This window comes from Leptosomus discolor, chromosome Z, assembly GCF_034619465.1.
Source record: "Leptosomus discolor isolate bLepDis1 chromosome Z, bLepDis1.hap2, whole genome shotgun sequence".
NCBI lineage: Eukaryota > Metazoa > Chordata > Aves > Leptosomiformes > Leptosomidae > Leptosomus > Leptosomus discolor.
The window spans coordinates 61,135,269-61,149,258 of NC_141419.1; the positions used below are offsets into that span (position 1 = coordinate 61,135,269).

A 13,990-nucleotide genomic window follows, 5' to 3' on the forward strand; every position below is an offset into this window, starting at 1 on the left:
ACTCACATTTGATGATACCAAACTGGGAGCTGCTGTTGACTCTCTCAAGGGACAAGAGGCCTTCCAGAGGGATCTAGATAGGCTGGAGCATTGGGCAATCATCAATGGCATGAAATTTAACAAGAACTAATTGCAGATTCTGTTGTTAAGTTACTTGAATGCATCCAGCGGAGGGCAACAAAGCTGGTGAAAGGGCTGGAAGGAGTGTCCTGTGAGGAACGTCTAAGGACCTTGGGTTTGTCTAGTTGGGAGAAAAGGAGGCTGAGGGGCAACCTCATCGCTGTCTACATCTTCCTGAGGAAGGGAAGTAAAGAGGGAGGTTCTGATCTCTTCTCCCTGGGATCCAGTGGGAGGACACGTGGCAATGGTTCAGACGACATTGGGAAACATTTCTTTACCCAGAGGGTGGTCAAACACTGGAACAGGATTTCTGGAGAGGTAGTTGATGCCGCAAGCCCATCAGTATTTATTCAGCATTTGGAGAATGCCCTTAATAATTTGCTTTAAGTTTTGGTCAGCCTTGAATTTGTCAGGTAGTTGGACTAGACAATCGTCGTAAGTCCCTTAGAACTGGAACTATTCTGTAAGTTTGTCACTTGGCCTAATATGTAACTGAGTAAAATCTAGATGGAAATATATGGAGAAGGATTGTCCTTCAGTTTGTGGTTGTTTCTCAGAGTGTGATTCATCACTGATTTCGAATACCAAAGAGGTTTTAAGGAAACCAGTTGTGTTTTGAACAATGTATCTGCTCAGGAAGAATGGGTTACCCATCAATGGGTAGCTGCCCTGCTGCAGCAGACTGAAGTACTCAGACTCAGTCATTCCAGAATCATGTGGAGTTTTAAAGAATTGTTACTGCACTTATATTAATTCAGATTATTTAATTCTGAAGATTTTTATTAAAATAAAAATCTCAGATCTTCTCCACTGGTTGCAGAAAGAACACAGGAGATTTTGCTGAAAAATTCGGCAAAGTTTACTGCAGGTTACTTAGGTTTTGGGCGAAAAGGTGCTGTGAAGATCTAAACAGCAGAAATAGGACTAAAGAGCTGACAGCACACAGTCAGCAGGGATTAGAAAGGTTAGACAATAGAGATTTGCCAAGAAAACATGAAGCATGGTACAATCAATAAGTGTTATTGCTCTGCTTATAGTGATTCTTGTTGGTCTATGAGGTTCCCATGTGTAATGTAAAGTAAATGGGGAGGAAAATTAACAAGTCATTAAATATTGTTGGGAATTCAACTTGTCCTCTCCCTGGTGGATTTTTACTGATGGCTTTGTAGAAAGCTTCTCCCCTTTTTCATTACTGACTGAGGATTTTGAGGTAGGTGAGGTCAAGAAAGAAATGACTTTGAGACATTAAAAGGATGAAAACCTGAAAACTGTAGCCATTATCATTAGATTGAGTAAGATGCGGTCAGTAACTAAGGCAGCTAAGGAAGACTGAAGATGGAATGAGTCAAAAAAGATTTATGAGGCAGAGCATTCACAGAGAGAAAAAAGTGCAGGGCGGCTGGTCAAAAAATACCAAAAGATAGCAGTGGAAAAAGAGCCAATGACCTTCCTTTTGTGTAGTGTAAAAAAATGAAAAAGGCTAAGTGACATCAGGAAAGGTACATTAGAGCGATGGGGTCCAACAGCAAGTTTTACAAATAATGTATCTCTTCCTTCTATATGTATTCCCTAAGAAGATGTGATCAGTCTTGAGATAGAGAAACAAAATAACGACAAAAAGATTGACTTGACCCTTGGAAGCAGGCATACCAAAGCAACTACATACTGAACAGAAAAATTTTACCTGATGCTTGCTAGAATAAGTAAGATTATTGCAGCTATAGTCTTTGTATGGGAAGGACAATAGTTATGTTGACATTTTTACAGTTGCTGTTCCTTTATGCTCATGATTGTCTCTTGCTACGAAGTACTACACAGTGAGAATCTGTCAATAATACTAATTACACAGAAGGTGAAATGGTTAATGATTTGCTTTGATGAATTATAGGTAAATATCAATGGGATTTAGGGTAATGTTCTAAGAGCCTTTGTAATTTATTAAAGGTGTTAGAAGTAGTTTTCATTATTTCAGTGTTTAATGGTGATACAGCATAGAAATTGGAGCAGAGCTCACCTTATGCTAGGTGAAATGGATCTCTTCTGCTGGCGTCATCTCAAGTGAGCAATTTCTTCATTTTCCTGTAGCATTTTGGGCTAATCCAAAGCAATTTTTATATGTAAAGGATAGTTCATGTTCTGCTGAATCTCTTCCACCTTTGCAAAGTCTTAGGTAAAAACTGAGTTTTATGGAAGACTTTGTCCTTCTCAGTAGTTCAAGCAATATCCAAATAAACACTCCATTTCTCACCCTTCCTCACTCCCAAAAACTGTCAAAACAAACAAGCAAATAATAAAGCAAGTAATAAAACATGTTTTTCAAGAGATGCTGCATTTTCTGGACTTAGCTAGAAATAACAGAACTTTGTTGTCATTTACAATTTGCAGCACTGTATATTTATGTGAACACTTTCGTTTTTCTGCTTTCTGTTAATGTGCTTTCAGCTTTAAAATACTCTGTATCTGCTGAAAGTCTTAGTGGATGATCAAAGTTATGAGTGGGAGGCATGCATGAAGAAAGTGTGAAAGAGTGTGAAAGTAACATTTACATGCTGGATGTTCCGTGATTGAAAAAAAAATAAAAAGTATGAGCACTGTGTTAGCTCAAAAAAATAAAAAGAAAAAAAAAAGGGGTGAGTAAGAGACTCCTGTGCAGTTCATCCAGCACATGTATCTTTGATGTCTGAAAGACATGTAGGGGCCAATTATCAATTGTGTTTTGTCTTGATTCTTAGGCATCTGTTAAAGAAAAGGTATGTAGGTTATACTTACTGTATACACAGATAAATCAGCATTCACTAGGATTTTTTGTTCATGTAAACAAAAAATTTGAAATACATACTCAGGTTTAAAATCTGGGTTCAACAAGCTTTACTAGTTTTGAGTAAGAACATCACTGTAAAAGACGATTGGTCATGTTGTTACTATAAGAATGCAAGCTGCAGATTTTGTTTAGGTACTGGAATACGGCAGGTGCACAGCAGTTAAAAACCTGTGGCCAGCACGTCTTGTTGGAGCTCCGCATTTCCACAGAGAACTTTCTCAGATTTCTTAACACAAGAATTAATAAATATGTGCATTTGCTACAGTAGTTAAAAATCCAAAGTATGGTTGCATTTCTTTTATGGGAAGAAGGTTTAATTAAGAAGAGACCCTTAAAATGGACCAATGGCATGCACTCGTATGGAAGAAAGACAGTTTATAGAGTCAGTTTAGACTGAGATAGTTTTGATGAATTGTAAGGCAAGTCCTTTTCTGTAGATTCTCTTTTGTTAATTACTTTAGATTTTTCAGCTGCATTGCATGAGTAAAATGAATAGTCAGTGCTGCAGAAGGTTGAATAGGCTGTAAAAAATGGCAGAGTGGAGAAGATAGTCCATGAGACACTAAAATTATCTTCCATAATGGAGAGCCAGAGACACCTTCTTACTAAGCTCTGTTGTTACTAGAAACAAAGGAGAGCAGCTTCTTTCCCTCTCTTCTGAGATGGAGAATGCTTGACTTTTTGACAAGTATGTTTATCAAGAAGATGTATATTATACCATCCTGGATGTCTTGCTGTTGTGATTCTACTGCTTCTTTCCTCACACTAATGTGAAATTATGGATCTGCCTGACATCTATCAAGGCTTTGTGAAGGAAACAAGGAAAGTGCTGTATCTCTATTATACGAGAAAGTATGATTTACTAGTCTCCATGGGGTGGAGTAGGAAGATATTTTCTGAGAAATGTTTCTGAGGAAAACTGATATATGTAATTTGCAAATCCTAGCTGTAAAGAGAGTGTACATCAAGCTCTCTTGTCTATGACTGTGAACAGAATACTTAAGTAGATAAAGCTGATGGTGATTGATACTCAAGAGTAAAGAGTGTGTGGGTGGAGTGTATGCTATGTCTTCTTTATTTTCTGTTTATAATGCTGTTGGCATCAACAAACACAGTATGTTAACCTACTGTTCTGGTTATACATGAAAATGGGGGAAGATGGGGTGATAATTGAGATTTAAATATATGGTAATATGTTTCAATTTAGGGGTTTCAGGTTTTTTCCAGTGTGGTGATGGCAGGGTACAAATATCCCATGGCTTTTGTATTTCAGGTGAAATAGTAAACTGCAGTCAAACTTGTAGGCATTTTAGAACATTTTAATTAAAGTTTCTTATACATATTTATATGTTTATGGGAAAAGGCAGGTAATTAGTGCCATTTGTTTGTCAAATGTTTTACACTGGATGTGGTTTCAAGAGCGTAGATCTTTACAACTATGTTTGGAAGGCTGCAATGGCATAATAATGTGCAATTGCTCTCAACATACTGCTGTTCTCTTTACTTCCTCTGAACAGACACCTACTCAATCAATTTATCTGTTCCTGTTCCTTCAGCTTCACTTTTGTCCATTTCCTTTACAGAGGTTATTACATAGTTATTGTGCCTTTGAAGAGATCTCGTGGAAAGTTTATCAAACCATGGGAGAGTCCAGATGAAATGGAACTAGATGAGGTATTGTGTGGTTTTGTATCATCTTCTCCTTTATTAAAGAAACAATCTTGTTAGTAGTATGTGATTAACTCACCAGTTTTAGAAGTTTTCATTGTCAGGATATTTTATATTTATATTTGAATTAGCCTGTGGGGACTGAAAGAAAAGTTCAAATTACTTCAATTAGAAGACAATTTTAAGGCATTAAGTTGCAATAAAGCACACAAAGTGTCTGATCTTTGTTGGCATTAATATTTTATTCTTTTCCTATTGTAAAGTGTAATGCAAAAGTGCAGGAGGTGAAATGAGTTGTCAGCAAAAGCTTAATCACCAATGATATGAACTCTAATAAAGGTCTGTTTCATTAGTGGGGTGTTTACTAAGTCTGTAACAAATACTAAATTGCAATTTGCATTGCAATTTAACATTTGACCTTCTTGTGGTGTTTTTACCTGATTCTTACATACTGTAATGCTTCTCGTTAGAAAACTTGTACAGTCTCCATTCTACTGACAGTTTGTGCTAAGAAATAAATGAATGAAGTGTGAAAGGGCAATATTGTGTCATCATTTGATACCATAAATTAATTAAACCAAAGGGTGGAAGGACATTCATTTTTGGAATAAGTCCAGTAATACTGTAAATCAATTCATTATGTTATTGATACAATAATAATTCCAGGAAATACAGTGTCAGTATTCAGTCCTGTCTTCCCTTTTACTGAAGGACAGTATAGCTCATAAGAACTTGTCTTTCTTCTTTCAGTCTTTTAATTTCGAATAATTCTAATATTTATCATTGTGAAGCTCTTATGAAAGCCATATACGACAGGTGGTGTTATTGTTGTATCTGGATAGGATTTTAGATCTTGTTATATGCTATGGTAATTTGTACATGTAATATCTCTGCAATTCAAAGACCAGAGATCAAAGTCAGTTTATTTACTCCTGATTCAGTGGTCTTTTGATCGCATCCTGACTATTTTTCCATTTTCCTTTCGTGGATTTAAGGGTTTTGTGTTACAGAGATGCTTCCCCATATGCTTCCCCATAATACAGTCACTGGGAAGTAATGATCATCTGTGAGCAAACACACGGCATTTTTTCCCTCTTCCCGTTGACAAACTGGGTGTCAATTTCAATGTTTGCACCAAAATGAAAAGAAAATAAAGGTCTTCACCAAACTAACATTGCTGTAGAAAGCTTTCAAAATATAAATGGAGGTCTTTCAGTCTTTAGTCTGTTTTCTGATCAGAAAACACAAAGAATATGTGCAAGAGAACAGGAGAATCCTTAATTGGAAGATTAAAAACTGTTCAAAGGAAGGAATGGTTTTCATTACTGCTGACTGATTGAAGCCTGTGTTTCCTCTTGACCAGCTCATTTATGTGATCATATCATTTGATTCAATTACAGCGATGACTTGCTTTGATCTATTAACTTCTTCCCTTTAAAGGAGCTTTGATTGTAAATGCCATCAGCTCGTGATTGTAGTCATAGATGACATCAACAGTAAAACTGACAGCAAGATCCATACAGTAATGGAAACTGATTTAATATTACCACCCACTTTTAACATCCAAACACTGTAGTCACATTCAGTAGCATTAACAGATTAAAGGATAGATGCCAGATGACATTGAAATTTTGGCAATTAAATTCTACAGGTCCTGCTGATTCCCATACAAAGGGTCATTTTAATCATCCTGCAAGTTGCAGTGCATTAATCTGTATAACAGATTGATGAAGAGCATTTATTAATTCAGAAATATTTAGGTCAGATGGGTTGTTTCTCACTTCTACTGATATGATTGAGACCACATTGTAGAATTAATGGTGGAAGAAATAAGGTACGCATTGACTGGAAAATGAAAGTTATTTCTAATAAAGAACTAAACCCCTTAGTATATCTTTTATAATTGCTACCAATACATATAGTAAGTGCTGAATAGGGAAAAAATCAAAAGCAGGCAACGACTGTATTTCGTGCTAACTCATCTGTTTTCTATTACTTAAAAGACTGCTTTACTTCCAGCTTTAGAAAATATATGCATGTTGTAATTACATGTACTATTTCTGGCAAACGTGAAAGCAGTGGCACAGTAAATAAATTTGAAAAAAAAAACAAAAACAAAAACCAACAAACCAAACACAAAAACTGACTACAGTACTCTCTGAGCAAATAGTTCCTGATGGCCAAGTGAAGATACTTGTGCAAATCTTTTTTTCAGTACAATCTCGGGTATGTGGCTAGTATCAGAAAGCATTGGGCAGTAGATTTCCCAAAGAAGTGTGTTCCAAATACTTTGCTTAGATTCTTAATCAGAAGAGAGGTATTTACTGAAAACAGTGCAGTCCAGTACCTAACTGACCAGTCCAAAAGACTCTCCAGCCTTATTGTAGTTAGAATCTTCCTGGTTCCTTGAATCTCAATTCTGAAAGAAACTTAAGAGAGAAGTAGAATCTTAAAAGAGTAGACAATGGACTAGATACTGTGTATCTGAAAATAATACTTATTAGAGACACAATCCTTTTTTATTAACTCAAAATTTCATTGTATTTGAATATAATGAGATCTAGTGACTTTGGAGATGTCATGCAAATAAATGAAATATACACAAAATACTGTGATTTGCAGTAAGTATTACCTAGTAGGATTACTTTAGATTTGTAAGCAATAAAACCTAAATAAAAGCCCGCATGTTAAGTCTTAAATCAATTTGGTGATTTTATTGAAATCCTGGTAAAAGGTATAACAGGAGATATATGTGCAAGTAATGATATTTGGCAACAATCCCATTTGTATATGAAACATGAATGAGGCCAGAGGTTCACTTGAGGTCAACTCACATGTGTGTAATAAATGTCACAGACAAAATTTTTATCTACACACAAACGCACCTAAGTTTGTCTGGCCTTAGGTGATGAATAACCACCTTCGAAAAAGTTGAACACATTTTGTTTGACTGAGGCTAAATAACTTTTAGCATTCATAGTCAAAACTCCATTTCTGATCACCCACTGTAATATAGTACTTCAGCACTGCTGTCTGATAAATATATACATTTTATGTTACCTATTCAAATGGAAGGAATAATTACAATCAAACAACTCTCTTCCCCTTTCAGTCTCTCTTGTTTTGATTGCAGTACTTTTACAGTCAATTTTATTATGAGTTCTTTCAAATTAAATTGTAAATATGGTGTAATCTGGAAACATACTATAAAGAATTTATTTGAATTAGCCAAACAAATAAATTTAAATTCCAGTGGAAACTGTACCCTTAAATGTAAATATTAGTTATCTTCAGGGATGGTTCAGGCCATGTACCTGTCATCGTACTGCAGTACTTACAGCTCCTGACTTCCACTTATTACACATAACGCTCTGTTACTACCTTAGTATCTGCCTTTGTGTTTCTGCCAACTTCAGAATACTCAGTGCTCAGCCCTCTGCATAGCTGTTATTATCTTTATAAAAGATGGCTTCATATAAATACAAACTTTTCACAGACTGTTTCCCTCAGCAGATCTTACAAGGGATGAAGCAACCTGAAACAAACTTTGGTTAGTCTCTGCCTCGCGTTCTGCCCTCAGTAAGTCCGCCTGGGGCATAGGACATTACCAATATATATGAGAGTCACCTTCAATAAAGCAACTAAGTAGAAACCTTTTTAATATTACACTTCTCTGCTGCCATCATTTTTATACCATGCAAATTTAGGCTAGTTGCTCATTAAACTATTTAGGAAGAATGAAAGAGAAATACGGACTGCTGATTGCAATAGAGTCCTTCAGTAATGAATAATGATTTCTAGTCTCAAATTATGGCCAGGGTTTTTTTGGGGGGTTCCATTTCAGTGTACCAGCTTCTCTGTTGGAGCATGGAAATTGATAGAGTTAAATTAATGGAAAATCTCTGCAACAAAGACTTAGCCTTAAAGCTGGAAAGCAGTTGACTGTGTAGGTCTTTGAAGCAGTAACATCCAAATGCCCTCAATGCTTTGGAATTTTGTGTCCAAGTGGTATGTGTTTCTTCCATGTCTTATCTGCAGCCTGTGTTTGAAATATGTACATCAATGAGAAGGGGTGTTAAAGTAACCTATTAAAAGCTTCTTCTGTCTCAGTGGCAAAGTGAATAGTAGATTGTTTTACATGCATTGGAACTGTTAGTTGTGTAATTTGCAAAAATACAAGATCCCATGTGGGGGAAAGCAAGGAGATGTGCTAGCTAAGCTGAGGCCTAACACTGAAGAAGAGGCTGAAGCAAAAGAGAGCTTCCCTGACTAAACATGTTCTTTAGAATCAAAATATATAGTGAAGATTAGATTTTAATCTCTTTTTTTATTGATCTCTGTCTAGCTCTGGAGATTCATCTCCTCCTCCTAAGTTTATACTAATCTATTATATTAACACTATTGTGGGCTGAAAAGCCTAAAACAACTCTGTGACCTTGGAAAAAATTATGATTGCCAAACAGGAATAAGTTTTGCAAGTGAAAAATGAGAGGAACCAGAAGGAAGCCTTAGAAGTCATCACATATTACTCAGCAGAAGTTCAGGCTCCTTTTAATCAAATCAGGTTAACATTTGTTGAATTCCAGTATATCTAAACTGATTAAAGATATTGAATAAGCATTTGTCTGATTAAATAAGTAATTCACCAATGGATTATACTAGCTGAGCTTAAGTTCCTTCATTAGTTAGTATATGTTTTACAAGTTTGAGCCTAGCATCTAATCTTGTCGTAAATGTGCTGATGTAAATTTTAGCTTTGTTCATCTGACGAAATATTTTATGAAATGAGGAAAAGTTACATTCTGAAAGTCAGATTAGGCGGTTAAAATCTGAATTGTGGGTTGTACACAGTAGGGTAGTAGATAATATTTTCTACTCTAGGAGTAAAAATGTTGTCTTAGGTTTCATATGTCCTGTTACTGATTCATATCACCAATCTATTGCGTACTGTTGTAGAAGACATGAAGAGCACAACTTGATAAAATACATAAATGGCAGTAAATTTCAGGTTTGGTATGGAAGATGTGTTTACAAAGCACTCCTATAAACTCTTCTGCACTTCATTTACTGTTTGTGAAGTGCGGAGACAGGAGTTGGAGAATCCACAAAAGACTCAATATGAGTTATATCAGGAAACTCATTTTATTGTGCAGATGCACTTTCTTATATAGCATAATTTTCCAAAGTCATCATGACTTGCAGTTTTTCATAAACTCCAATTGTGCTATACATACATCAGTGATCTGCTTCTACCTACCACTTTACTATTAATACTAATGTGTTCCGCCTCATACGGATGTTAGCTTCTAATTCTTCTATTCTGACCCTCAAGGCCGAAGCGTCCTTGAGGCCTACTATGTTAGTTTAGGCAAACTGCTCAACAGAGTTTTCCCTGTGCAGGCCCTCTAGCATTCCATGCCTGTTTTCAGCGAGCTACGCTCCCACAGTGAAGTACATTGGAAAGCACTCTTTTCTGTGATGTGTTCAGGAATTAGTATTGCCAGAGTGCTTGGTAGTCACTCATGTTAGCGAGTTAAACAAAAAAAGCTATTCATAGCTGCTTAGCAGTGAATTGTTTGTATTTTGGAGTTACTAGAGAAAGGTAGAAACAGATAAGATGTATTGATTTTCAAAAATTGGGGCTTTTTTTTCAATTTTGTATTTTTTATTCCTGTTTTTAAATTATTACTTCATATGACTTACTAAGTTTTGTGGTATCAAATAGGAGATAAGAAAGTACCTTGCATATTCATAAGGAGGGAGAAAATATTATTTTGCGTTAGGGAAGTGATCGTCCCTTTGAACTTGGCACTGGTGAGGCCACACCTCAGATACTGTGTTCAGTTTTGGGCCCCTCACTACAAGAAGGACATTGAGGTGCTGGAGCGTGTCCAGAGAAGGGCAACGAAGATGGTGAGGGGTCTGGAGAACAGGTCTGATGAGGAGAGGCTGAGGGAACTGGGATTGTTTAGTCTGGAGAAGAGGAGGCTGAGGGGAGACCCTGTCGCTCTCTACAACTACCTGAAAGGAAGCTGTAGCAAGGTGGGTGTCAGTCTCTTCTCTCAAGTAACAAGCGATAGGACAAGAGGAAATGGCCTCAAGTTGCACCAGGGGAGGTTTAGATTGGACATTAGGAAAAATGTCTTCACTGAAAGGATTGTCAAGCATTGGAACAGGCTGCCCAGGGAAGTGGTTAAGTCACCATCCCTGGAGGTTTTTAAAAGATGTGTAGATGTGGTGCTTAAGGACATGGTTTAGCAGTGGGCTTGACAGTGGTAGGTTAACAGTTGGACTCGATGATCTTAATGGTCTTTTCCAACATAAATTATTCTATGATTCTGTTCTATGCCTAACTTCATATATATATACACACACATACATGCATATGATGTGTAGTACAATGTGTGTATATGTATGTCCTCAGAGAAAATATATCGCCTTATTAGCTTTTTTTTTTTTTTTTACCTCAAAGACAACCATGTCAGACACTGAAAATTGATCTAATTGTTTCATGTTTGAAGTCTGGATAGTGCAATTGCTGCCTAGTGTCTTAGGTTAACAAGGATGACCAGAATTGGAAGATTTTGCAAGAACTGATTTAGAGATACTGACATACCCATGAAATGTGGATATATTGTATTTTTGTAGTTGCTGATGATGCATTGTATTTTTTCATTACATTGTCAATAAGTTACATTAAAATTGTTTATAGTTATCTTTCTGTTCTTGCTTTCTCCCTCTCTCTTTCCCCTCCCTTCATTCTAAAGCTGCTTAAGGAGATAGCTAGGAAACGCAGAAGCATTCGTCTTGGGAGGGAAGTTGAATTAAAGCCGTATATTGCAGCTCACTTTGAAGTTCTTCCTACGGAGTTCACGTTGGGGGATAAGAAGCATTACGGTGGCTTTGAGAATAAGCAACTGCAGAGCGGTCAAGAATATGTCTTCTTTGTGTTGGCTGTAATGGAGCACTCAGAATCTGTAAGTTAGTTAAAATTTCTCAATCCCAAAATTACCTTTCCACAATCATGAAAACATTTTTTCAATGCTTATTCCACTTCCCAAAAGCTTTTTTTACACGATATATATCAGATCATCTCTAAAGCGAGTGTTTCCTTGCTTAGTTCAAATTAATTCCTTGAACTTTTCTATTTTGCTTGCATCTCTGTGTGTTACTTCCATGCATAACTGAAACCTGAGGATCACCTTTTATTAGCTGTGTTGTGATCCTTTGCAAATTACATGCTCTGCTATTTGAGATCATTGACGCAGGTTCTGAGGCATGAACTTTATAGCAGCATCTTTCTCAATGTATTTAGAAAAGAGTTTTTCTCTTGCCTTGGAAAGATCTGTTGAATCAGAGACATGCACAGCTACCCTCTTTAGTTACGGTTATTCCCTAACAACATTATCAGTTAGATAAAGTTAGAATTGTTAGAAAGTTAGAAAATAATTCAATAATAATGAAAATTCCTGAGGTGAGCTAAATAATGAGCTGTCATTCCTCTTTATGTAACTAATCTTCTTATGTCCCTTAATCTAGTTATGTCCCTTTATGCTTGAGTTACTGTACTGCATGTAGTACAGTAAAAAGAGAAAAAACCAAACCCAAACCAGAAATAGGACTATTGAAAGAAGTTGCAATACACGTTAACAATTTAACATGCAGTGTGTAATACGGCATCTTTCTAATTGATACCTAAACTTGACAGGTACATTTGCTGGCTCAACCACTTGAAACTAATACACCAATAATCTGTATCCTAGTCAAATGCTTCCAGTGTGTAACCTTACAATTGCTTTCTTGATGTCAGCAGAATTTGCCTGCTTAAACACAATGAGTTTCAATTTGAATACTTTTGGATACATTTGAAAATAAAATAAGTGCCTTCTGGAAGCTCTAACATAAATCAAAAGCTCCCCTTTCACTTTTTGACAGTGGCTGCGTAGACAGAGAATTCTGAAGGCGCTGCATCAGAAAGGTTCAAACTGGAGAAAGTAAGACAGCTTTTAGCTATAAAGTTAGACAGCCAAAAATCTGTGTGTCACAAATTACCTGTACTAAAATTGATCTTTTCAATACAAAGTACCATTTCTTATGTATTTTTCTATACAAATTAAGGCATTGGTCATTTCATATAGCCCTAAGGTTATTACTTCATTAGAGAGAAATCAGGATGAAAAAGCAGGAATAAATAGGGTTGTAAATTTACAGCTGAAAAGGCTGGTATGGCAAAATATATCCAGGGGCCTACTGTTGAAGATTTCAAAAGGTGTGCTAAACTTACGATATGAACAATATCTGGTTTAATATGGTATCTGATACATCTGTGTGATTCAGCAGCATGAGGTAGTCACAGAGTGTGAAGAGTTGGTAGGGTGAGTGAGCTTCAACTCCCAGTCTCCAGTGTATCTGTTGTCAATACAGCTGGTTTTCTTCTAGGACTAGAGATCCTACTGGTGTATGAGTTGTAGCTTGTGAGGGACATTTTTCCCAATATTCAAAATATTTTTTACATAAGCTTTGTCCTTCAGAGAACATAAAATTTCTCTGTTGATTGGGAGAATGGAGAACTTGATTTACAGGACGGCACAGAGAGGTCTGAATTTGTTTAACTTAGTAAAGTGGAAGCTGAGCGAGCTTATGATTACAGTTTATGAATATATTAAGCATGTTATTAAGAGGAAGGAAAAAAAGAGATAAATTTGGAAAAATAATAAGTGAGTTTAAATTAGTCATTAGTACAGATAGGTTGAAAATTAAAAGCAAAACCCTATTTATTGAAGAGAACAGGTAGTAAGTGCACATACAGTTATCCCTCAATATCCCTCTGTATCCCTTTCCAGGCATTTTTTTCTGCTTGCTCCAAAGGAAGAGGCTAAATACAAAGAGTTTCTTACTGTAGCAATGGGCTTTTCTCTACCTTTGAGAATACTGAAGCAGGGGGGGAAAAAACCTATCACCTCAGGTTTTTCAGGAACGGAACATGGAGAATCCCTAATTTCTAACCAGCAATCACAGACTTTTAAAACATTTGGTGCCAGGTTTAGTAAAAGAGCATAAGATAACCAGAATCATTTCGGGACTTCAACTTACCAGACATCTGCTGGAAATTCAACACAGCAGAGAAGCAGCAGTCCAGGAGGTTCCTGGAGTGTGTAGAGGATAACTTCCTGACACAGCTGGCAAGTGAGCCCACCAGGCAGAATGCCTTGCTAGACCTCCTGTTTACTAACACAGAAGGACTGGTGGGTGCTGTGGTGGTCAGAGGCCGTCTTGGGCTGAGCGACCATGTAATGACAGAGTTTTCAATTTTTGGCAAAGTAAGGAGGAGGGGCAGCAAAACCACTGCCATGGACTTCCAAAGGGCAGACTTTGACCCGT

The 13,990-nt window shown here is 36.7% G+C and overlaps 1 protein-coding gene across 2 annotated transcripts in view; it reads left to right on the forward strand.

Annotated features, from left to right (window-relative positions):
* Window positions 1-13,990, forward strand: part of PTPRD (protein tyrosine phosphatase receptor type D) — a 281,812-nt gene that overhangs the window by 174,452 nt on the left and 93,370 nt on the right. For both annotated transcript variants that reach the window (XM_086480568.1, XM_086480569.1), the window contains exons 19-20: window positions 4,525-4,615; window positions 11,377-11,586. In XM_086480568.1, coding sequence (XP_086336694.1) covers window positions 4,525-4,615; window positions 11,377-11,586 — 301 coding nt within the window. The remainder of the gene's footprint in view (window positions 1-4,524; window positions 4,616-11,376; window positions 11,587-13,990) is intronic.